The sequence below is a fragment of the Furipterus horrens genome, unplaced genomic scaffold (genome assembly GCF_987537825.1).
Source record: "Furipterus horrens unplaced genomic scaffold, mFurHor1.1.pri manual_scaffold_11, whole genome shotgun sequence".
NCBI lineage: Eukaryota > Metazoa > Chordata > Mammalia > Chiroptera > Furipteridae > Furipterus > Furipterus horrens.
The window spans coordinates 29,966,132-29,992,776 of record NW_028327181.1 but is presented as its reverse complement, the minus strand read 5'-3'; the positions used below and the strand labels follow the sequence as shown (position 1 = coordinate 29,992,776).

General features: G+C 42.4%; 1 protein-coding gene across 1 annotated transcript; it reads right to left on the bottom strand.

Annotated features, from left to right (window-relative positions):
• Positions 1–103: 103 nt before the first annotated feature.
• On the bottom strand, positions 104–26,093 carry LOC149997321 (von Willebrand factor A domain-containing protein 5A-like). The gene is made up of 16 exons (XM_090257472.1): positions 26,037–26,093; positions 25,078–25,180; positions 21,959–22,016; positions 21,637–21,839; positions 21,119–21,341; positions 20,833–20,999; positions 20,497–20,611; positions 13,067–13,236; positions 12,738–12,826; positions 12,397–12,541; positions 11,866–11,945; positions 4,845–4,959; positions 3,765–3,929; positions 3,431–3,531; positions 2,866–3,122; positions 104–378 (listed from the first exon to the last, which is right to left on the bottom strand). Exons 3-16 carry the CDS (start codon positions 21,999–22,001, stop codon positions 104–106), a joined length of 2,148 nt encoding a protein of 715 aa, XP_090113598.1. The 5' UTR covers positions 22,002–22,016; positions 25,078–25,180; positions 26,037–26,093.
• Between the last annotated feature and the right edge of the window lie 552 nt (positions 26,094–26,645).

Here is a 26,645-nt window from a genome sequence, read left to right as displayed (position 1 = left end):
TGACAAGCATTGGTGAGGAAACGCCCATGGAAAGGTGCGCACTGAGAGAATCCAGGCTCATGTTAATCATGGACCTATGGGAGTGGTAACCTGTCCCCTGGGCTCACACGCTCAGGTAGGAAAAAGGGCCCCTGGCGGGCGACACGCAGGAGGCTGGCAGGAGAACGCGGCCTGTGTATGAGCTGAAAATCACCAGTGCAGACGTTGACACGGAGGCGCCCTGAGCTCTCTGCTGCAGGCAAAGGGCCCTGATCATCTGAGACACATACGAGGATGTCTGGCCCATGGCAGCCTCAGTCACCTTCTTTATGGTGCATTTTTCTTCTCCCCTGAGCCCACATCCTATGCGAGCCCACATCCTATGCACGCCCGCCCTCTCTGATACATGACAATGGCCTTTAATGCCTCTTTAGTTTCAGTATAGGAGGCTTCTGCCAACTACTTAAAACTAATTTTCCTCCTAAAAATCTTTTCTCCCTCTATCGTTCTCAGTGGTGGTGCTCCAGGTACCATACTCCAAGCACCCAGGTTTGAGAGGTGGGGTCGGTACAGATGGCAACCTGAAGAGTCCAATTGCCACATCCATATCACTCCTCTCCATCTTCACCTGGATTACCGTCCTCATGTCCTCACTGCGTCACCCTCCCGCCTCTCTGTCACCTCCCATCAGTCACTAAAGTATCTGAAAACCAGATCAGAACTTTGGCCTCGCTGCAAAGCCTGCCATCACCTTGAGAGATTAGGGACCCATGTAGCCCACCTATCTGACACCCAAATTCAAAGCTTCTTGTCTTTCTCAAATCAACGGCTTCAGCCTCCATTCCACCCCAGCCGCTGCCTCCCAAGCCAGGGTCTGGTTATCCAGCAGCATCATTCCCACTGTAAGAAATCTACGTGTAAATACAATATTTACATCCCATCCCAATTTTTCCAGCTCTCTAACTCAGAGATTCTTATTGTACCTGGCCCTTGACTTCGTCTGGATCTTTAAATCTTCGTCTCCTCTGTTTTATCCTAGATGAAAACGTCCTTGTATCTTTACTCTTTTCCATTTACCCTAAATCTCAGGGTCAGTACTTTACAACTCTCTTACCACCAGCTTCAGTCCCATGTCCCTGACTGCCTTTTTATCACATCTATTGGCCAAACCCAACCTCGGAATTACCCCAACACTCTGCCCTCCTCAATCATTCCCACACCAACGCCGCTGAACACCGCTGAACTGAGTCACACAAACCGGTTCCCCCTAGTAGCTGGGTGCCACTAAAAGTCAGCGTATCGCAACTAAACTGGACCTCAACACTCCTTGTCAAATGCTCTGCTTCTCCCTGAGCATTTCGCTCTCCAGGTTTCCACAGGGCTATTTCCAACCCTTTGCTCCAATTCTCTGTTCTGCAACTCTGGTCTCCCACTCACTAGGTAATCTTACCGTCTCCCACTAAAACAACAGAAAACGATCAGACAGAAACTCCCAAAACTTGCCTCTCAGCCTCTGAGCTGAAATCTAATTCATCATTTTTCCTCCACATCCTGGCAATGCAGGGAGAACGTTTTAGCACTTGTTCTGTTAAAGGCGAATCCCTCCTCTGCTGTTCTACATCCCACCCTCTCTCACCGCCTCAAACACCCTTCTCAGCGGGTTACCCTCCCCTCTCCCAGGTGCTGTCGGCCCTCTCTAGGGGCACTTTCCTGTTCACATGATAGCGTCCTCCAATCTCTGCCATTCTGAAGTGATAGCGCTATAACACACACACACACACACACACGCACACATACACATACATACACACGCACGCACGCATGCACACACACACGCACACACACACACATACACGCACATGCAAGCACGCACACACACACATGCACACATACACGCACACCAAAAAACTAAAATAAAACAACTCTACAATTTCTTTTATAAATATCTCTCCTAATTCCTTCCCCATTTCAGTATAGAATCTGCGTCTCATTTCCCAGCTCTCATTTGCCCTTTAACCTGTAAATCCAGGCTCTCTCCTGAGCTACTCCAATGGAACGGTGCTTGATTAGATTAGCAGGGGCTTCCTTTGATGTTAACACAATACACCTATGTCAGTTTTTTTTCCCATTACCATTTATCCCCCCTACAACCTCTGCCACTTCCACCAACCCTAACCCCCCAGTACTCACCACACTGCGTCCATGTGCTCTCTTTCTCTCTCTCCCTTTTTTTTCTTTTTGCGCGATTGCTCTACCTGGCTCCCCTACATTCCCAACCTTTCCAGTTTTACTTTGACTCCTCTGCAGTATCTGAACTTTGTACTCCCTTTGTTATATCAGAGTTTCCTTTTGTTTGGGATATGCACTCACTTCTTCTTACTTTATTCCTTTTGCTTATGGTTTGGGGAATCCACTCCTAGATATTCTTCACTGTTCCATTCTTAACCCCATTTTTATCCCATTCTATACCTGCCCTCTGAGTAATCTCATCCGCCTTCTGACTTTAGTTATGTCCTAGATGCTTCTGGCTGAGACAATCCCCGCAATCAGCCCCCTATCCAAACACTGCCAGGTTATTCGCCAGCCATCTGTGTAACTATTACTCACCTATTGATAGAATTGATCGGCTTCAGATTTAGACAGTGTAACTGCTCAGTGTTTATGTGTATTTTTGTTTAATTTTCCTCAATTTTTCCCTTAGGTTACTTCAAGTTTTCTTGCTAATGGGATATTTTCTAAGTTTCTAGGACAGAAACGTTTGACACCAGTCTGAAACCCTAGATGTGGAGAGAAAAGAGGGGAAAGGAAACCTCTCATAGGCATTTACTTTAAATGATGTATTCAGATACCCTTGTTTTATATGAGTTTAAATAGGATAAAACTCACCATCTAGAAAGCCGTCCATATATGCACTAGAACAACCATAAAACAGAAAGGGACTTGGAATGTCACGATGATTCAGGGGTCCCTGAACCGGCGTCTTGAGATCCTTGTTGATGGCAATGAAAGCTGTGTAGGAGCTTATTACTCCACACTCGAGGCTGACTTTCAGCACGTCTTTCTTATCATTTGCTGGGGTGTCCCAAACGCCCATGTCCTTGGTCTGCAGAAAGGACTTGGCAGCAAGGCGGTGGATGGTGAGGCTGGAAGAAAACGATTCCTGCGACTTAGGGAAGGCCCACCTGCCAGCCACTCGGAGCCCTCAAGGTTCGGGGTGGTGTGGGAGGGAAACCAGACAGGGTCAGATAGAAGCTGAGTGGCTTCAAAAGGAAAAGTGATTTTAGGGAAATAAGTGAGCCCAAAATTAAGGGCAGGAAACCAACCCCCCGAAATGGCAAAGACAAGAGGAAAGGGATGGGAGGGGAAGGGGAGGGGAGGGGGAGGGAGAGAAGGAGGGAGGGAGGAAGAAAGGAAGGGGAGAAAGAAAATAGAAAAGGAAAACAAATCTCACTTGGCATCAGACTTGGGTTGTAGAGAAAATGTCACGTTATTCTTAAAATTCTTGCCCTGGAGGGTGTACTTGAGGCAAACTTCTCCTGTTGCCTCTGCTTGCTGGAAATTAGAGAAGAGTAGAAACGATGGAAGGGCGCTATGACCCAGAGAGGTGTCAGAACTGGGCCAGCTCCCCAACCCCGCACATTAAAATCTCTGACTGGAAACCAGGCAGCGCAGGAAACCGAGACTCAGCGTGACAGAGAAGGGTGGGCTGAGTCTGCCTGCCAGGGGTCCGGAGCAGCGTTCAGGGCAGCGCCGCTCTGAATGGAGAAACAACAATGGACTCTCACCGGCATCGTCCCAGTCAACTGGGCGTAGATAATTAACCTCTGACCCCGAAAGATGACAGTCTGTCCTGGAGAAAGCATTTTAGCAGACAGACCACGTGGCAGCTTCCATTTCAGAGAAACGCCCTCTACTAGAGGCTGCAGAGAACGTTTCAGGGCCCTGAGGACCTGGTGGAAGAAAGAGAACAGAATAATAACCAAAAGGAATAATGGCAATACTCCTACCAACTGAATGTTCACTCTGCACAGGTGCTATGCAGCCCAACACATGTCGTCCTATTTCTTAAGCCCTATTGGGAGACAGGCGTTGTTACTTCTGCTTTACACGTGAGGAAGCTAAAGGAGAGAAACAATAAATGTGAGTGAAGGAAACGTCTGCGGCAAGAGACCCTCGAGAAGTAAGCATCAGATAAGAAATGGCACCGACTGGGAAAGAGGACCTTAGAAATGTACCTGAATAACAGGGTGGGGACGGACTGGGCTTCAGGGGCACAGGGGAGAGCAATGGGAAAAATTGGGACAACTGCAATAGGGCAACAATTGAAAAACAATAAAGGGTGCAATCAGCACAATTTTAAATGGAAAAGAAAAAAAAAGAAAAAGGAAATATAACCAGAGGCGGAAGACGCCTTCCCTTGTGTACACTAACCAAATGGAGTATCGGTATACCACCTATTCCAATCTACCAGACATATTACAATTGTCCCTGTTATTTTCTTTGTGTCACCTGCATGCAGAATAGAGCACAGGACCAAAAGAGGTCATCCATACACACCTGGAATGTCACTCATGACAGTCAAAATTCTTAGTTTCTCTGTCTTTTGTCTTAACACAAGGCCCTAACCTCAACCACAATTTTGTTTCTGGGTTTCCAGCCGCTGGGACTAGATGCCATTTCTCCAGAAACGACAGTAGACCCTTCTAACATAAAGCCAGAAGAAGCTCAATAGGTACATAGCCCAAGGCCTTGGGGATAGAAAGCAAGGAGTCCCAGAGGCAGAGTGTGGCCTCTGCTCACGAAGCTGTGCACCCCTGCGCCACACACCCTCTGGTCACCACCTCCGGACACAGCCCATCCCTCACCTTCGGCTGCATCCTCTCCTTGCCCGTGATAAATTCTGCTGTGCCCCCTGATGCCCGGGCGATGCCTTTTATTAGGCTGGTGGACGCTCCTTCTCCAATACCAAATGAGAAACATCTGCAATTGTAAAACACATGGAGGTTAGAGACAGGGACTGCAGGGTGGAATTATAAAATCAATACATCATGGTCAAAAACACAGAGAGTAGGTACTTCCTTGACCACAGGCATAATAGCTTCCATTTATTGAGTACATTCTATGCTTTAGAAAGCCAAATGCCTTAAATTAATGATGTAATTTAATCATTCCAGGACTCCTAAGAGGCAGGCTAATGTTTCATTTTGCAGATAATCTGAGGCCCAAAGGATCTTAGAACTCTGTCCAAGATCACAGACCTACTGGTACAGATGAAATTTGAGTACTGATCTGCTTGACTACATGCTCCCCCTGACAAATCCTTATATATTGTACCGAATCTAGAAGAAGAAAAAACAAAATAATAGGTTTATATCCTCATCGATTATTTTAATAGCAAATCCAAAGAAAGTGGGAGAGTTAGGGGAAAAAATAGACACTGTCCTCAGTTCTTGACTAACACTGTTCCGGAACCATATCTGCCCCGTGAGGCTAGCCTGAGGATGGGAACAGTACCTCCTGCTCTTTTAACTGGAGAGTTCCCTCCGTGCGCTAGCTCATGTGTACCAAATAGCCTTTTAATCACAATATGGCTCCCCAAGTAGAACTGTACATAAATAGAGAATATGTTGGTAACACTAATACCAGCAATTTAGAAGCATGACAAGCATAGTTCTCATTATTAACTAATACCGTGCTTTTTGGGCTTATGTCTCTTTTGAACTGCGGTAGTGTGAACCATCATCCCCATGTCTAGTGACATCAGCCTCAGGATTAACGCTCTGAACCTATAAGGCTAAGAACCAGATTTCTCATTATTGTGACTTAACTGTGACAATGTTCCCTGCAGGTCACCGCCTCCCAGCATCTTGAGATTATCACCTTTAAATTTCCAACAAGCTTTTAAACTGCAGCCTAGGTTCTTGATGGCTTATAAAGTGCTAGGATGTTTAAATATTTTTATGTATAAAACTGAAGCTGAACAATAGTTATTGATGCCTAACTATATGCCTACAACTTACTTAACTGCTTTGTGAAATGATAATAGAATAATAATTACAATAATGGCAAAATTTTATATAGCATTTACTTTGTGTCAAGCATAGTCGCTAATGCTTTCTTTACATATACTCTCTTTAACCCTCATGGTAAACCTGTGGCAGAAGTATAATTATTATCTCCATTTTCAAGTGAGGGACCTGAGACTTAGAGAAGCTAGCTGACTTGTCCAAACAGCTAAGAAGCAGGAACACTGGAACTTAAATATATGGCTTCCGACTAGAAGTGTAACACCCTAGGAGAGCTCTGCTCACAGCAATGCCCGAGTGAGCTGTTCCAGGGCAGTGGAGAACTAGAAAAGCTGTGCACAGTATCTGTAACAATCTCTTTGAAAGCATCAGATGGCTGCCAAGACAATAAGAATCTGTGGTCTGAGACGTGGGAGGGGGGGAAGCCACGAGTGACGTGTTACTTGGTGTCCCTTCACACCTTTAAGTAAGTGCCAGGTTCAGACCAAGAACTGAATGGTTAGAATGCTAAGCAGTTTCAGTTTGGGGCTTTTCAAAGAGACAGTGCCCTGGCAGACACCCATGTGTTTTAATATAAGCCTGTAGAACTATACTCTAGAGAGGTGAATCTAAAACAAACCGGCCATCCGCTGACTGATGCTCATTAGACTCTCACTGGGCTAAGATTATCTGTCTTTTGCCTAGCAACCTGTCAGTAGCAAACAGTAAATCTTCTTAGTGAAAGATAACATCATCCAGAGGCCCAAAATATTTCCAGACTCTTATATATACAACAGCTGACAGTTCACAATAAAATACAAAGCCCCCAAATTTCGGGGGAATTATACACTATACTTTGGAATAACACAGACTTTAAAAAGAAATCACAATTATAATTAGAAAATATTCTTAAGTGAATACTAACAGAAAATGACATATCCAAATTTAGGATACAGCCACAGGTATATTTAAATTTGTAGTTCTAAATACATATATTAGAAAAAGAAGTTTAAAATTCAACTACCTGAGCATCCATCTCCAGATCTGATGAAAAGGACAGCCAATAAACCCAAAAATTTTAAAGGAAAGAAAATTAAAAAAAGAAATAAAGAAAATAACAAAGGTATGAGCAAACATTATTGATACAGAACCAATCATACAACAGAGAGAGGATCCACAAACTCAAAAGTGCTGAATTTTTTAAAAGATTACTAAAATTGACAAACATCTAGGGCAAGAAAAAAAAATAGAGAAAGCACAAATAATCACCATCAGAAACGAAAAGGAAATACTATCATTGTTATTGCAAAATTCAGTAACATCATCTGGCAACATCAAAGACAATTTCATGCAACAAAATTTAAAAATTTTGATAAAATATACAAACTTCCATAAGAATCAACAACATATGAAAATATACTTTTGTTTCAATAAAGAGATTTAAAAACCTTTCCACAGAAAAATCCTCCAGGCAACATCTAGTAAACGTGCAAGGAAACTTTTCAGATCACAGAAAACAGGCTATTATTCTCAATTCATTATATGATGCCAGTGTAACATTGATATTAAAACCCACCAAGAAATTATTTTTTAAAAATCAATATTTCTCATGAAAATAGATATGAAAATCTTAGACAATTATTAGCCAAAAGAATAAAAAATATATGAGAAATATTAATAGGTCACAACTAATTTGGGCTTATTTCAGAAATGCAAGGTTGGTCTAACATTTAACGTAGTCATTATAATTCATACGCTAAAAGAATAAGGATAAAATCATCTACTCATCTCACCAGACACATAAAATGCATTTGATGAATTTCAACAACTATTAATTCTTATTTTTTAAATGTAAAGAAAAAGAATTCTCATAATGAAAATATAGGAGAATTCTAAGGAATTCTAAGGTTAAGACCTGCTAAAGGATATCTACAAAAAGACCTACAGCAAACAAACACACGATTAATTCAATGTTAATTATGTTCCTCTGAAGTCCAAAATAAGTTATGGATATCAGCTATGATTCAGGTTTGTATGAGCGGTTTGTATGAGGGCAATACAGGAAGAAAGAAAATTCAAGATACAAGGATTAGAAAGGAAAAATTGATATTATTTGCAAACATAATTAACCATAGAAATTCTAAAAGAATCTGCAAATATACTATTAGAATTAATATCTCCCTTAGGCAAGGTCATTGACTACAAGGTCAATGTAAATCTTAAAAGCCATTGTAATCAATTTCTATGTAGAAGTAATCATCCAATAAATAAAACGTTTTCAAAAATACTATTTAGCCTTGCCAGTGTGGCTCACTTGGTTGGAGTGTCATCCCATAAACCAAACGGTTGAGGGTTCAGTTCTTGGTCAGGGAACATGCCTAGGTTGCGTGTTCGGTCCCAGTTGGGGTGCATGCGAGAGGCAACCAATTGATGTTTTTTCTCTTTTACATCAATATTTCTCTCCCTCTCAGTCTCCCTCCCTTCCTCACTCTAAAATAAATAAGCATGTCCTCAGGTGAGGATAAAACATATATACTGTAGCATCAAAGACCTAGGGGAAAAAATCTAATGAAAAACTCATGAAGACCTCTATACAGAGAACTATAAAATATCACAGGGAGCTTTGCATGTATTGTTAGATTAAGAAAAGTAAATTTTGTGGGGAACCAGGTTTCTCATTATGGATAAAAGAAGACACAAATACAGAAGAGGAGAAAGAAAGAATGTTATGCTGTTACCTTGGAAGTAGGGGCATCAGTAAAAATAATATGCTTTTCTTAACAATTTGGTAGTTCTGGCTGCTTAAATGCCTACAATAAATAATAGGCCAGTGGCAAAGAGTTACACCTAACACTTAAATATCAACTTCTATTTATCATTTGCACTAAAAAGGATAAGGATCATTCTAGAAATGACTGGCTACACAAAGGGTAATGTAGAAGTGAGTGTGAATCATTCTTTTAAGAAAAAAAAGGAAATATTCATAAACCAAAGAGACATGTGAAAAGAGACATAGCAGCAAGTTAAAAGGGGCTCCCGGTGACCAAATGTGGAAATTTTGAGAATCTGAATGCACAATGAGAGTAATGAGTCTTAAAACATTGAGAACTGAAGAAAGAATTCAAAGTATATGTTAATACAACAAAAGGAAAGGAGAGGAGGAAGAGGACAAACCTCTTCTTTACTGTAGGATGACAACTAATAAATATGGAAAGGTTGACAAATTAGACATCACCATTTCGTAACCACTGACAGTAATAACACTCGGGCAATGATCACCAGTGAACGCTAAAACTACTGAGAACAAGACGTTTACAAAATGTCCGAGTTTTCTGTACCATACCATCTCTAAATAAGCGCTCAAATGATCACCAGACCCAGTTACTTTTGGAATATTTCTCCCAAAATATTTAATATTAACTTTAACATGATTTTACACAGTTGAACATAAATCAAAATTCTAAAAACACACTAGCTAGAATTCTCAAAATGTTGATGTCATAAAAGGTAATGAAAAGTTGAGACGTTATCCCAGAGAAGACTAGAAAGACATACTAAAATAAATACTTGCCCTGATTTGCTCCTGGAACAAGATATTAACAAACAAACAAAAATCTAGAAAGGCCATTATTAGAAAAATGGACATGTATGACCTATATTTAGGTGATGGTGTTATCTCAACATTAAATATCCTGAATTTAGTAGTTTTATTCTGGTTGTTTGTCAAAATGTCCTGTTCTTAGAAAATCAGCGCATTATTTATTTGCACATGAATGATTATGATACCCGTGGCAGAGCAAAACAAAACAAAGCAATGACAGTGAAGCAGACGTGGTAAAACGTTGCTAACTGCAGACCTGGGTGAAAGGCATATGACTGTCTTTTGTTCTGTTTTTACAATTTCTGTTCAGGTTTAAATTTTTGAAATAACATTTTGGAGATACACATTTAGAAGAATCAAGAAAACCTAAATAAATGGAAATACATACTACTTAAATAAATTGACAAACTCAATAGAGTTAATAGTCAATTCCTCCAAAACTAATCTATAAAGGCAATGCAATTCTAATCAAGATCCCAAGATTTTCTTTTTTAGTAAAAACTGACAAGCTAATTCTAAAATACAAACACAAAATGTCAAGAATAGCTAAGACAATCCTGGAAAAGAATACAGTTGAGGATTTTACTAGAAATTAATATTTATCAGAAAGCTACATTAACTTATATGGTGTGGTACTAGCACACATCGAAATACATAAACCAGTGAAATGGACAGAGGCCCCCAAAACAATCCACAGGTGCAAATGCTTATCTGTGACAAAAATGGAATCGCATATAAGTGAGGAAGGAAAAAACTTTTCGATAAGTGGTACAGAATCAATTTCATGTGCATGCAAAAAACAAGGCCACCTGACCCCACTTCACACAGTGCACAAAAATAAATGTCAGCTGAACTGTAGGACCAACTGTAAAATAAAAAGTAACAAAACTTCTAGAAAATAACAAAGGAAAAGAGCTTCATGATCTTGGATAGGTAAAGACTTTTTAACAGGACATACACAAAGAACATAAAATGTAAAGAAAAAGACTAAAAAATTAAGCTATACTAAATTTAAGAAAAACTATTAATTGAACGGTATCATTCTGAGACTGAAAAGGAAAGCTATAGTGTAGAAAAATTCATGTCTAAATATATTAACAAAGTGCTTATTCTAGAACACAGAATGAACTACAGATCAGTTAAAGAAACTAATAGAAAAATATAAAATGAAATTTTAATGTACATACCAAAGAAGACATCCAAGTAGTCAATAAAAATATTAAAAAGTGCTCGACTTCATCAGTCACCACAAAAATGAAAATTAAAATCATAATGAGATTCTACTACAAACCCACAAAATTAGTTAAAAATCTAAAAAACAAACCATGCCAAATTTTATATAGAAAATGGGGTGATTGTAACCCTCATCCAATGCTGGTATGAATTAAATTAAGTGTACCTTGGGAAACTGCTATTCCCAATAAATTCCACAACTATGTGAACTCAAAAAATTATGTGTGTACATATGTGAAAATCAATATGTATACATGCATATATGTGTACACACACAAGTGTGTGTGTGCAATAAATACATGTATAAGAACACAAGGATATTCACAAAAGCAATATTTTTAACAGTGAATCTGATTTCTAACAACAATAGAATCAATAAATAAACTATGGTTTAACCATCCTATGGAAAATTATACAACAATGAAAATTAACTATGTTCCCATACAAAATGTGTGGCAATCTCAATATACTGCTGAGGAAGCAAAATACTCAGAATAAAAACATAGGGTATAACGTTTATTTTTATTCGAAAGCAGGCAAAAATAATCCATGGTGTTGTAAGTCAGGAAGCTATTTGTCTAGAGAGATAAAAATGGGTAGCAAATTGGGGACCTGACGGAAAAGAATAGAGATGGAGAGGCGCACTGGTAACATTCCGATTCTTCACCTGTGTGATGACTACACATGTGTGTCCATTGATAGTTCATCCAGCACTATACTTTTGATTTGTGTAGCTTTCTGTCTGTTTTAATTTGATGGAAATGTTTATATTTTTAAAAGTCTTACTATTCAATACTTTTTTCCATTGTGGTTTAGAGTGAATACTGTACAAAGGTAGTACTGTGTTACTGATGTTATTTAGAAAACTACTTTTATCAGTTAGTGGAGAGGAAAAAAATGATGTAGAAGAAAAACTTATCAGCTGATAAAACAAATTCTTGAATTATTCTGTCCTCTACAAGGAATGTCAACACCAGTATCATGAGGCACTAGATTACATGTGGCACTGCTTAGGTCAGTCACCCAGAAATCACATTATCTTCATACCTGTGCTTCAGACCATTGCTTTTAACTTCTTTAATGACACTAAACGTGTCATTAACTTCTCCATCTGTGAAAACAAAAAGCTGAACACAAGAGACATTCATTAGGTCTCTGTGAAGTTCATTTTTAAAATAACAAAATCTGCCCTTGAAAAACACAACCACTTCATGCCAGAGACTTTGATGCCTCCTCGGACAGGTGTGAAACCTCTAATGGGACACTGTCACTTGCACTGTGTTCTCATGTGGTTTGTACTGAACCCCGGGCATTTTCATCACCTCCCACTACTAGTTCCACCTAAGGCGTCTCTGCCACTTCATAAATACATGTCCACCATCCATAGTTCATAGCATGATGCTAAGGAAGAGAAATTCTATTGAATGCCTCTTGTCTTTTCCTCTTTACTACATAATAGACAACTCAGAATTCTATTCCATATTTAGATAATCCTATAGTGAAACTCAGGGCTATACATCCTTGAACAGAAATTTAATTCTCTCTATCCCCTTCTGATAGCTCTGTTGCAATTCTCACCTGCAGAGTATTGCCAGGGATGGAAGGGTCACTGTAAATGCTCTTGAGTGGCTCCAAGATTTCGGTGCCCCCCAGGTCAGCGTCCATGAGCATAACTTTCCCCAGGGCCTCCTCCATGGTATGCTGAGTGTACTGCACACTATTCCTGAAAAAATCGCACACAGTGACAGAGCTACTCGCCACAGCCCAGTACTGAGTCCCTGAGTCGAGATGAGCCCCACTGTAAACAAGCTCAATGAACTCCCCAATGCCAAAGTCAATTCTACAGTAGTCCCTTTAACAATCTAGTCCTTTCTTTAGAGTATTTTTTTGAACACTTTATGGCTTTTTTATAAACTTACGGAAAGACTGACTCATAGGTAGATCCAAATCCATAGATGTTGAAATAACAGCCCATAGGCAAACTCTTTAGCAGCAAAATCAGTGTTTCCTGAATGAAGAGAGTATGAAGAAGCAGTGAGAGAGGGTCCTCTCAGACACACAGACCTGCCAATCCAAACCTTGAGGGTGTGAGCCTTCACCCCCATTGTGCCTCTGGGTCTGGTATTCCAATGCTAGCCTCAGAGTGTATTGTTAGCTGTAGGTAAGGTGGAAACAGACCCAAAGTTCCAGATGGACTTTAGTTTAACCCTTGAGAACTTGACTGGAACAAGAAAAGAACTAGCTTTACCTTGGCTGCCTCTATGCGCAGCTGAGCTTTATCCTGGTTACTCATGGGAGAGTGCATACTTCCTGAGCGGTCCATGAGAAACACAAATTCTCCGCACGTCTTTGGCGGTTGAGCTTCTGGGATATCTGGGTAGAAACTCACCATTGCAGATGGATCTCCCATCAAACCATCTACTCAGAAAGGATAAGGACACTAAGATGAAAAGGAACTCAAACACACATACTAACAACACCAAGAATTGGTTGTAGTTACTAACATATGAAGCTGAGAAAACCTGAATCTAAAATTGTTTGATCTCTACTTTCTGGCAATGAGTCTGAGGTGAGTTATAAACATATAGCAAATAGAAGTGTAAGAAAGAAAGAAACTGGTGACTCTCAAACCAGGAGGAAATAATTAACAGCTAAGGACAACATAATTGAATCTTGAATCAGGGGGTCAGTCTCCAAGTAAACAGTAAAGCAAAGGGAAAATATGAGCATACAAGGCAGGAAATGACATTCTGAAGCTCATCACGAATGTCTCTGAGATCAAAGCGGGGAGGATATTCATCACCAAACACAGGGAAAATTGGAAATGAAGTTAGACAACTCAGGAAACAAGTTAGGGAATCTCAACAGAGAGCTAGAGACAGACCTATAAGCAGATTACTCTTCGTTAACTACTACCCTCAGTTAACTTAATCACATTAGTTGTAACTCCAGAGTATCCAGCATGGAAAAAGAGAGGAGGAGAAGGAGGAGGTGGGAGGAGGGAAGGTGGGCTACTCCCATTAGGATAAAACCAGTTGGCTTTTTTCGCTCCAGCATGCATGCCCCTGGCTGGCTGTGCCCGGCTCTGCAGACCCATGAATAAACAAATGCCACATTTGCTGCTGAAGTCCTGTGTCCCAGTGTTTTAATTGTGAGCATTTCTCACAGAAGCAACACAGATATTAAAGAGAGGAAAGAAGGTAGTTTACCAGGAACAAGCAATGATTAAAATACTATAATTGGATGCAAGTTTCCAAGCAGGTAGACAAATTAATGAAATACATTAAGTGGTTTCAACATTTGCCAGAAGGATCAGCCTCACGTATTGGCAGAGAAACAATTCCCTTCAAGTCAAATCAATGGGAAATTTATCACATGGGACCTTGTTTAAGTGTTTAGTTACAGATTTTTAAAAAAGATGGTCATGTGGACAATCCTTTTGTTGACAACTTACAGGAGCTGGGAGTGTAAGTGTATGTCACACACACCAAGGAGAGTCCATCTGCTTGGGGTATGGCGCACTGACTGATAATCTCCAGAACAAGAGAAGCACTGGGAGGTATGTTGGAATAATAATAGTATCACCCAAACATAGTATGGAGAAGACCATGGGAGGTGGTCTATGTCACCAGCTTGTCAAAGCCATGGCTATGATTTTATTTTGAGGAGCAAGTGAAAACTGAGGCTGGAACTGAAATGCTTGTATTAAGGTAGAGATGTAATGAGAATGGCTAGTTTATATCAACTCTAGTTTAACAGTTGAGAAAATATAAGACATAGAATCTGATTACAGTATCCTAACTATATTATAGTCATCCCAAAATTCAGGTTTAAATACTCAGTAGCCCTGGGAGTCAGTGTGGCTACAGGACTGACTCAGTTGACTCTCTTACCCAGAGAGCACTTCAATAACCAAGCTGCTTCCAAGTAAAATGGCTGAGGCTCAGCAAATATGTGAGAGTACACTGATTCAAGGATAACTTTTACATATTCCAGATCTCTGGATGTACAGTGGCTGAGTATCTTTTCCTTTATGGGCAAGGTAGATTCCTTTCCATTCAGCAAAACTGTTGGGTCTAAAGGGTCGGGGACTGAGGCACTGACCTGACAGGTGAGAAGGGCCACCTTGAGAATAGTGAGCTGGCATCGCTAAACTGTGTAGAACACTGCCAGATACCCAGTCAGCACTACAGATGTGGTATCTACTAGAACACAAACTTTTGGCTTGGCTCAAATTATTTTCAAGTCCCCAAGTCTGTGCTTCCTCAATTTTAAATGAGGGTTTTGAACCCTAGCTCTTCTGCTTGCTAGCTTCAGTTTATTGATCTAAAGAATCAAGGTAGTAATAACTACACCAAGATTACTTTAAGAATTAAGTGATATAATTCACTTAAGGAACTCAACCTAAGGCTCAATTCAGAGTAAGCTCTTAGTTTCATAAAATTAAAGTTTTTGATACAATAATTTGTTTTAAATTGTAAACACATATTTTAAATCACGTTCTTAATATGGTTAGTACCTTCTAAGTTTAAAAAGCCTATTTTGCAATTTCACAAAGTGGAAGGAGTTGGAGGACAGGAGGGGAGCCGAGGCAGAGTGGAGGTGAGTTTCGCTCGCTCTCCCACCGTAGAAGGGGCGGGAGGAGACAGGAGGCGGCCGAGGTGATGTGAACTTCACTCGAGGCTTAGTACGGGGGGTTAGGAACCCCTGACATAGAGGAACGTTTCATATGGCAGAACTCTAGATGGTTTTAGTGAGCAAGGTGCCAGCTGTCATTTACTTCTCTGTATAGATATGAATAGCAAGCCATCTTGACCAAATACATGACATGAGAGGCCCTGCTGCAGGGGAAATACAAGATTCATGAAGGCTACCCCTGAAGCCCCCAGGTCTACACAGCTGGTCACAGTGGAGAGATGAGGAAATCTGCAAAGGGGTTAGAGAACTTCTTAGAAGGACACGGACTGAGACCTCAACCCTTGCCTTCTAAAATGCAACATTTTAAAACTTTTTCTGGTGGACTTCTCACCAAGATGGAGGCGTAGACAGACATGCTGAGTCTCCCTCCACAACTGAAAAGGAATACAAGTACCTCAAAACTAGAAACAACCAGAAATTCCAGAAAATCAAAGTACATGGAAGTCCAGCAAACAAGGATATAAAGAAGAAATACTCATCCAGGCAGATAAGAGGGGCGGAGCCCAGGTAGAGAGGACATGGTGTGTGTGTTTGGGGCGGGGGGGTGGCAGAGATGGCAGCAGCAGGCAGGCTGGCGGAAAGTGCAGTTACACGTCTTAAAAAGTCAGAAGGGACACCTGAGGAGCATTCCCAGCTCCTCACCAGAGCAGCTCACTGTCTCACCTCTGGAAAAAATCAAGCCTCATTGCCTCTGACTGTGCAAACCAGTGGGGGTTGGGACGGAGGCAGAAACTGCTGGTCTCAGCAGAGTCTGCTTGTTTAAAGGACCCCCATGGTCCTAGGAGATCCGCAGACCCACCCACCCTGGGAACGACGGTCAGGGCAGCAGCTAGAGGGGTGCCGGTCCAGTGCGGAAGTGGGAGAGGTGCCTGGAAAAGGGGCGAGTGCTGAACAAGAGGCATTGTTCCTTCTCAGAACACTCCCCAACACACAGCACCACAACATGGTGAAACAGGTCGCCCATTACTGAAGAATCCCTAAGGCTCCGCCCCTTACAATGTAGTAGGAGCGACAGCTCTGCCTGGGACATAGAAGCAAACAAACACAGGAGACTTCTAGCCAAGATGGAGGCCTAGACTGACAAGCTCCATCACCCTCCAGAACTAAGAAGGAATACAACTACCGCAAACCAGCAATAATGAGAAGTTCCAGAAAATAAATGGAAGTCCAGCGTATGAAGTTATAAAGTAGTGGTGCTCATCCGGGCAGGTAGGATGGCAGAAGCCGGGGACAAGAGGTCAAGCTGTGCTCTCCGCGGTGGACGTGAAGCAGAGGTAAGCACAGGCACCCGTATTTAAGGGAAGGGGGTGAGAAGCACATGAGGAGCACCCCCAGCTGCAGACCAGACCTGTCAGCTTGCAATTCCAAAGCCGAGGAAGGCAGACCCCCATTGCCTTGGACTGTGAGGCCCGGTGGGGGGTGGGGATGGAGGAGGAGGCTCCCAGTCTCTCAGCAGAGACTGAATGGCAAAAATCCATCTTGGACTCCCAACCCCACAGAAAACACCCGGTAGTGACACTAGCACAGGGTTCCGGCCCCTATAGCATAGGAGGTATGACAGCCCTGCCCAGGAAGCAAAGGTAAACACAAAACTGTCAGGATGGCACAGATCATGATAGAGATCCCAGTGATGCAGCTGACCAGACAGTAAATTTCTAATCTAACAGATCAGCAGATAGGAAATATTTATGAGGCACATTCAGAGCTTTGGTTATAAAAGTGCTTACAGACCTAACAGCAGATCTTAAACAAGACAGGGAAGGAATGAAGGCTAGTCCTGCTGATATGAATGAAAACACATACAAAACTAGTGGTGAGGGCAAGAAAACCAGGGATCCAATCAACAAATTGGAACATAGGGAAAGAACAAACAGTCAACCAGTGCAGAAAGAAGAAACGAGAAGTGAGGAAAATGAGGGGAGGCTTAGAAACTTATTGGACAGCTATAAGTGGGCCAACATCCGAATCATAGGGCTGCCAGAAGGTGAAGAAGAAGAACTAGAAATGGAAAAAGTATGAGAAAAAAATAATGAAGCAGAACTTCCCTAACTTCGGGAAGGAAATAGACTTATAGGTCCAGGAAGCACAGAAAGTTCCAAAATAACTGGACCCAGGGAGAACCACACCAAGGCACATTATAATCAAAATGTCAAAAATTAAGGGTAAAGAGAGGATCTTAAAAGCAGCAAGAGAGCAGAAGAAAATTACATATAAAGGGGTCCCAATAAGACTGTCAGCTGATTTCTCAAAAGAAACCCTGCAGGCAAGAAGGGACTGGTAAGAAATATTCAAAGTAATGAAAAGCAAAAATCTATAGCCATTATTACGCTATCCAGCGAAGCTGTCATTCAGAATAGGACAGAGAAAGTGCTTCCAGGACAAAGTAAAACTGAAGGAGTTCATCAGATCCAAACCACTGTTATATGAGATGTTAAAGGGACTTGTTCAGGAGAAAGAGGATCAAAACTGTGAACATTAAAATGAAAACTGTATCACAACAACCAACAATAGAAGCTAGGGAACCAAAACAAAGGAAACTAAGTAGGCAATGAGAGTGTGAAAAGAATTATAGTTATGGGGAACATATTGAGGGGAGGACAGTTCGGAGGAGGAAGGGAAAGGGAAGGAGATGGTACAGGAATTAAGAATAGTAGGAGGGAGTGGAGTAGACAGGAAGATGTTAAGAAGAACTATAAACTATATGCACAATCAATGGGCATGGACTGAGGGGGGGTGACAACTGGAGGGAGGGATGTCAGCGGGTGGAGGGGAACAGAGGGAAAAGAATTTGGAACAACTGTAACAGCATAATCAATAAAGCATATTAAAAATAAATAAATAAATGAATAAATGGAGAAAGGAAAAAAATTTTCAGGTGGATTAAAATAATCTTTACTAAAAATCAGGTCACTGTGGTGGGATTATTTCATGGGCACACAAGGGGAGCTCTGTAAAAGGAGAGGACAAACCCAGGTAACTGATGTGGAAGACAGAGCGTGCAGAGCGGGAGCACACGCAGCTGAGGCTGGGACCCCCTCCAACAGGAGTAGCATGGACTGCTTGCCCCAAGGAAACAGTGGATGAACAAATGAGGGCAAAGTAAGGAGTTCCAATCTGTGAACTCAAGCGTGAGGCTACCTCGGCCAAAACTTCACAATGAGATATAAAAATGGCCAATTGAAGACCAACTATAGGTAATTGTTTTAGAGCAGCAATAGTTACAGAAATACGAGCCAAACCCCAGACAGCGTTTTCACTGTGATGGTCCCCAAGGACGCTTCCATTCCACCAAAGTGGACAATGCTTCAGAAGGGTCAGTATCCCCCCCAGTTACGTGTCAGGTTCTCTGCAATTGGGGACATGCAACCCAGGAAGCCCCAAGAGAGCAACAGACTGATGTGTGCTCTGTCAGTTATAATCAAAAGAAAAAGTAAATATATATTAAGAAAAATTTAGAAAATAAAAAAATTTAAAGAAATTTAAAAACTAAACATAATAAGAAACTAACCTTAGTCTTAGAAATTAAGAAACTAGGGTAAGATTAGAAAGCCCTGAAGATGCCGGCAGGGGGAGCACAGGACAGTGGAGAACAAGGGGGGAAATTTGGGACAACTGTAATAGAACAGTAAAAAGAGAAATTAAAAGAAAAAGCTCTGAAGATGGAGGTGGTGATGGTTACACAACAAGGTGAATACACTTAAGGGAAGAGAACTATATACTTAAAAATAGTTATAATGGTAAAATGTATGTTATGCAAATTTTATAGATTTTAAATATTATGAAATTATGCCAAATTATTAGTTTCCATTTACTTAAAATCTTAAAGTTTATGTTACATACATTTTACCACAATAAAAAGAAGACAAAAAGAGAACTCTAGGTGACATTACATGTCGGTGTGATGAATCAATCAATAAAAGGTATATATTAGATAAAACAAGAAATTAAGAAAGTAAACTTAGTCTTAATCTAATCACAATTAATACTTGCATATTTTCTCTGGTTTTAAATGTTTTTCTTAATTCATAGGTTATTTTCTTTTAGTAATCTATATAATTTGCTCTTCTTTTACTTAACATTTTGTGGAAGCCTTTTTTTCCATATTATTTCAATCTGTCAATATACATTATTTTGGTAGCTGCATAACTCATCAAGTAATCCTAACATAGTGAATTTAATTACTGTAAGACATTTTGATAATTTACTAATATGTAATATTATTAAAATGACAGAGGACACCAGTCAGGGTACATTACTAGGTTGCACGTCAGGTCCGCAGTTGGGTGCACATGAGAGGCAACCACACAGTGATGTTTTTCTCCCTCTCCTTCTTCTTTCCCCTCTCTCTAAAAATAAATAAATAAATAAATAAATAAATAAATAAATAAAATTGTTAAAAAAAAATGACAGAGGACATTTAAGTGTATTTTTTACTTACATTTAAATTTATTTCTTTAGGTGCGAGTTTTAAAATTGGAATTACCAAAATGAATATTCATTTTGACACATATGGCCAAATTTCTTCTCAAAACTTTGATACCACATTATCTTCCTTAAAGCAATCTACAAGGGTGCAAAATTCACCACACCTTTTAAAACATGAGGCTTTACCAGAACTTGGAAAGCTTTGATCACTTGAAAAGTAAAAAGTTCACATCATTATTTTTATTGTATTTTAATTTACACTTGTAGAGACTGATTATTGTCACATGTTTATAAACTAGCTGTGTTTTCCCTTGTGGATTCTATTTCATGTTCTTCGTCCAATTATCTACTCATTTACCTAAATTTGCCTATAGATAGTCACATGATCTTCACTGAACTGAACCATTTTTGTGTAAGCTATACATAGCTATGCCATAGTGTAAGCTATTTCAATTTTTTACCGACTACTGGAAAAAAAAGTGAGGTTGATCCAAGGATACTTCCAAAAGAAGAGTTACCCCCTAGGAGGTACCTACAAAGGACAGAAGAAAATACCTGGCTTTGCTGTAGGTTGCCCCATCTCCACAGCTACACTGGGGGTATGCACCTCACTGTAGTAAATCAGGAGTTCCACATCTCGATCAAATTTGTGTCCATCAGCCAAGGAAATCTGGGTTGGGAACAGGCAAAGAAGCCATGTTAGAACTATCACTGTTGGCAAGAATGGACAGGAGGCTCTGGAGACCAAATGGGGATAAAGAAGGAGCTCAGTGTGATTCCCTCTCGGTTAATTGGGAAAAGTAAGGAATATTTAAGAAAGATTGGCTATTTAGGAAAATCAAGACCGAAGCATAGGGGTGCTGGCAACAATAGTTTTCTCTTATCAAGTACCTGAGCAGAAGTCTTATTTCCAAGGTACTCAATGGGACTCAAGGGGCAGTTGCTCTGGATCCTCTCGATGCGGTGCTGGGAACTGATGGTGGCAACCATGCTAAGTGTGTAGTTCTCCAAAGGGACTGCAGGAATCTTCATTTTAAGGCAACTGTCCTCAGACCGTCCTACAAAAAGTTACCTCAGTGGTGTTTTCCCTTCCCACACTTTTGAGCACCCCTACAACCTGGAGGGGGCTTCCAAATTGTGTCACCCACCACTACTAACTGAGGAAGAGGATACTCACCAGAGAGTTGGTACCGAGGATTCAGGATGGCTGGGAGCACGTAGCGCAGGGCCCCATCTGCTTCCACGGGCAGCTCTTGCACATACTTCAGGGTGACTGCCACCTTCGAGCCAGGGGGCAGGTTCCCCACATTACAAGAGAAGATGTCCCTGGAGAACTCGTCTTCCTCCAAGAGGAAGGCTTCATGGCCCTGGCTGATGGCCTCCGCATAATTGGCACGGGCCTAAGGAGACCAAGGAGAGAAAGATGGTATCAAAGTGACATGTCTGATGAGGAGGTGAGTGGCACAGGAAAGAGTCTGGAGGGGTGAGACTGATTGGCTTGCCAAGTTCACAGCTGTACTTTGAGTGCTTCTGATTGATTTTTCCCTCCAATGGTTTCAGGAAAGGCTCATTTAGAGGGGAGGGGAAGACAAAGCTTTCAATATCTGCACTTTCGTGATGCTGCATTTGATAGAGATCTTAAAGAGTGTGCATTACAGAAAAGAAAGAAAGAGATAATGTACTCATCCCTAGTACCTCCATCTTGTCCTGTAATTCTGCCACGATTTTCTTCCCATCCACCAGGGCCTCAAAGCTGTAGACAGCTGAGTCTTCATCCATAGGGAAAACAAAGAAGGCCTCCAAAGGAACCTTCTCTTCATTCTCATAGTTTAAAGTAGCAGACACGCCAGCCACAAACTCACAAATGGATAAGGTCACAGAGATGCTCTTCAGTGGCACTGGAAATAGACCAGAATTTAAGAGTTCAGTGACGTTTAATAGAATGTCTCCTGCAGGCCAGGCACTGTGCTAGGTGCCAAAGCTGCAATGGCAAGTAAGACTCACGAGTCAGGCTTACCTGGCACTTTTTTGCGTGTTAGTAGGCCACAGGAACACACCATGGTGGCACAGGGTTACTGTGGGAAAGACACATCATGAATAGAGTTTCCTGTTGGGTATTATCTACTCAAACACCAGCACCCTATGTGCTACTCTCTGGCATAAAGATATGTTCAGAGGGTTGACTTCCAGCCAAGTGGAGGCATAGGTAGATACACTTTGCCTCCTTGCACAACCATAAGAAGCATCACAACTAACCTCAAAACAAAAAGCAACAAGAACTTCCAGAAAAGTGAACTGTATGTAAGTCCAACAGCCAAGGATTTAAAGAAATATACATCCAGACAGGTAGGAGGGGCGGAGAAGGGGAGTCAGGGCAGAGAAGACATGGTATGGCGACAATGAGGTGGCAGCAAGGCAGTGGCTGGAAGAACGGGTGGTCCCACATTCATGTGTGGCAGATAAAAGCCAGGAGGGACACCTGGGGACCAATCCTAGCCCTAGGCCAGACCTCACAGCCCAGGGTTCCAGCTCTAGGAAGATAAAGCCTCATAGCTTCTGGTGAAAACCAGTGGGGGTTGGGGCGGAGTAGAAATTGCCAGTCTCTCAGGAGAGTTTGCTTAGAGAGCCCCCATGGTCCTACAATACACACAAAACCCACCCACTCTGGGGAAAAAATGGGACAACTGTAATAACATAATCAATAAAATATACTTAAAAAATATATCCAGAGGGTTAATGATGGAAATAGGAAGGGTGAGAAGCTGAAAAAAAGGGGACAAAAAGCCACTAGTAAGACTTCTTTTAAATGCCAGGCCCAGGTTGACAGCTGTAAAAGTCACTAAGTACCTGCTAAACAAATACTAAGCCTGGTTCAAACACAACTCCACTTTATTAGAAGTGTATTTATGATGCCGCTCCTTACATATATCCAACAAATGGTTAACTCAACCCCTCTGAACCTCAGTATTCTTTCTACAATGAAAATCGTAATACCTACACACGGTATATGCATATATGAATTAATATACATGAAGTTTCTAGAATGGTGTCTGGCCTACAGGAAGCATTTAATCAATAATAAACATGAGTAATGTTTTTGTTACTATTGTTAATGAACCTTGGCTGTTACACTGGATCATGCTATTCAGAGACCTGTATATAAAAAGTTGCCTGATCCAAAATGGACCCCTGCAGCTTAGATAACTTACCTCATGCCTTTTCTTTTGGGGTTTATAATTGAAAGCCCTATTTCTTTTCTCTGTCTAAAATATTAGTGTATCATATATTTAAGCTGTTACAGAAACAGGGGTGTCCAAAACCAAACCCCAGAGTTTGAGGCTGGGGGATGGGGAAAAGGAAGCAGCTTTTAAGACACCTTTGCATGCCTGGGGCTAGTTGTTAGTGTCTTTGTTATGCAAAATGGCTTTGATACTTCCAAGGCCCAAGAAGATGGAAGGAGTCTTGAACTGTGGGATGGTATGGAAGGAGCCTACAGAGCCTGCGTAGGGTTCTGTGAACGGTCAGAAGTGGTTGCAACACCCACTGCCTCAGAGGACGCAGTCAGGGATATATAAGCAGCTGCGGACATTTTGGCTCTGGGTCTCTCTCGCTCTCGCTCTGTCTCGCTCTCGAGCTCTCCCTCCATGTGGTTTGGAGGAGGGGGCTCTCCAGGTTGCTCTCTCTCACGCGCTCTCTCCATGTGGTTTGGTGAAGGAGCCTTCTCCATGCGGTTTTGAGAAGCTAGGTTCGCCATGCGGGTTAAAGAAGCTGAGTTCTCCATGCGATTTTGAGGGGGCTCTCCAGGCTGCTTTAAGAGGCTCTCGCCATGCGGTATTGAGAAGGAGAGGAGACCCACACAGTTTGCAAGAAGAAGGCAGTTTACAAGGAGGTTGAGAATCCAGGAGGTTCTGCATTAAAAGCAGGAGGGCACCATGGCGCAGAAAGGACTTCCCCAATTAGATTTGAGTGATTGGCAGCTACTGATAAAGCTCAACTGTACCTAGGAAGTAGGGAAATGGTGTTTCTGACTTTTCTAAGGCTGGGCTGGTTTGGTAGGGGGAGGCAGAACTATGTGTTTGTGGGTATTTTAAAGAACATAAGACTCAACAGCAGAAATCTGCAAATAATCTAAATCTATTTAACTGTTAAATAAACAGTTCTTTTTCTTTTCACTAAACTCTGGTATTGAGAGTTATAATTCTGGCGGCGGGCAATCGGGCCCCTAACTAAACAGCCCATGGGTTCGGTTTCAATCGGAGCAGCCCAGAGGTTCTGTTACAAATATATCCTCTATTTTAAATCAGGCCATCCTAAATATACCTTCAAAATTATCATCTTAAACAACCATTTCATGTGATATGGCAACAAAGAAAATGATGCATGTAGATTAAAACTTACATTACAACATTTGTATCTAAAGAATCAACAGGTAACTCTGGTCCTAGTCATCGGCCCTATTATCACTGGAAGCTGCTTTGCAACCATTCTGAACTGAGTCATCTGTGAGCGTACCCCTCCCTGTCGGTCAAAGGCTGACCTGAGCCACAATCTCCAGCACCAATTAGGGGGATTTTTTACTGAAAATAAACATCAAGGAGACAAAATCTAATTGCTTGGTACACAAAGAATGCTGAAGACAAGTAAAACTAATCCAGGGCCCCAGGGGCAGATGGGTCACTGGGAACCCAAACTTTCATTCAAGAACCTACAGGCCAGAAAACATGTGGGCTCTCAAGAAAAGTAATTTTCCTTCCCAGGACAACGCCCACCCCACCTCAAGGATTCTGAAGCTTTTGGCATGACTATCTCTAGGCCCTCGGCGCTCATCCCAATCACCATTAAAACAGCTCACGCTGCTCCAACCCAGAGCAAGGGCCACATTGCTCACCCATCTGATAGCAATGGTGTGTCTTATACACCACGCCCCACACCTACAAACCAGCGCCGAAAGGTCAGGATTTTTGTTTTGTGTCTGTTGCAGAAGTGGCTGTGGTGGGCGGGAGGGATGCTCAGGAGAAGCGTTTCCGTGCACACACGTGTTTGGGGTAAGTTCTCCGGTAAAGTGTGCTGGGGCTGGGGGAGGGAAGGGATCCCAGGAACACCAGCGGGGGCTTCAAGCAGAAGACCAGGACGGACAGGTGCAAGAGCTGAAGAAACGGCAGACCAACCAGATCTGTCACTCTGGGCAGTACTCACCAAGGGCGGCTTTCAGGTGAAGACACGGAGCAGAGGGCGTCTCCTGCCAAGAAAGGGGATTCTTTCCGGATTCCAGCCCCAGAACAAATCCCTCCCGGGGGGATGTGCTATTCTGCACGTGCTCCTCCGCCCTTCCCAGTACAAACCCGGCTGGGTCAGAACTAGTCCTTCTTCCTTCAGGGCAGCATTTCAGAAATGCAATCAATAGCAACAGGTAGGCAGACTGGCCACCACGGCAGAGCAAGCTCAGGGCCAGGAACAGGAGGCAGCTGGGAGGGCCGGGCGCCAGGCGCTGGGTGGCGCCGCGGTCGCTCCCTGCAGCCTGTTGCCGAGGGCGGGCGCGGAACCCAGGGTGCAGCCACGGAAGTGATCTGGGTGGCAGTGGAGCTAGGAGTGATAGCACTTTCACCTCTTCCCTCCTAGCTTCAGCGCCCAGGCGTTAACAGAAGGGATCTGCGCTGGCCCCTTGAATTTCCATACACAAGGGTTTCGGGGCTGCAATCCCATCCGGATGGGGGGAGGGAGGGGGGCTTGAAGCTCCACTTACACAGCATCCAATGACATAAAACTGAGGAAACGCCGATTGCCCGTAGGAAAGAGGGACAGGGAGAGGGAGAACGAGAGAAGACGAGTGACAGAGAAGCAGAAGAGAAGGAAAGGGGCTTTGAGGTTATTCGGAAACGGCTACTCCCACTTCCAGCCCCAGCGGACTCCCCTAACCGGCCACACCCGCAGGAACCCTCGGGGCATCGGGGGTCGCACACCAGGACTAAAGTCTGGGCCACCCGTGGGCTTGCAGTCAAAACAATGCCCCAGAGACCTGGAGACGGGGAAGGGGAGTCAGAATGCGCGGGTCTCTGTCCTCGGGGACGAGGCGTGGGACCCAGCCCCGAGCCTACCTTCCACCGGGTATCGCTTGTCCAGAGCTTCTGAGTCACCCGATGAAAACACTGCTGTCAAAATTTCCCGGAAAACCCGCCCACTGCTAGGGACCGTTATAAAGTAGCGACCGCACGACTGAGGGCTCGAGGAGAAGTTCCTAAACAAAAGTTCTAACATTCGCTTTTTTCTGGATCAAAAGAAAGTTCTTCAACCCCGAGACGTTTTTTCCTTTTTCTTTGCCTGGTCTAGGCTCAGAGACAATCAGAGGACAGGCAAAGGGAAGGCATTTTATTTTTTTCCAACTGAAAATGCTGTAATATAACAACGATATCAAAAACTACATATTTCTGTAAGAGACTTAATTACCAAGGGACTGTATACTGGAGCTGGTGGGGGGAGGGGGACGGGTAGATGAGGAGCCAGGGCATTGCCACACGGATCAGGTCTTCCAGTCATGAGTCACTTTCGGGTTTTTCATCAGGACCTTAAACTTAGTTCTGGGGGGTAACGGTGTAGGTAATTGAGAATGTCTGTGCTCAATTTCCTGCCTCAGGGACATGAAGAGTGAAGCTCCCTATGACCTATTAAATCTGAGGCTCAAAGAAAGGCATATTGCTGCTGAGAAT

Bases quoted from the DNA above. Each gene is read 5' to 3' on its own strand.
- LOC149997321 (XM_090257472.1), bottom strand. From the start codon at position 22,001: ATGGTGTGTTCCTGTGGCCTACTAACACGCAAAAAAGTGCCAG. The intron at 12,827-13,066 runs GTAAAGCTAGTT...CTCTTCATTCAG, and splicing joins TGCGCATAGAGGCAGCCAAG to GAAACACTGATTTTGCTGCT. The intron at 4,960-11,865 runs GTATGAAGATAA...TTACAATTGCAG, and splicing joins AGCAATGGTCTGAAGCACAG to ATGTTTCTCATTTGGTATTG.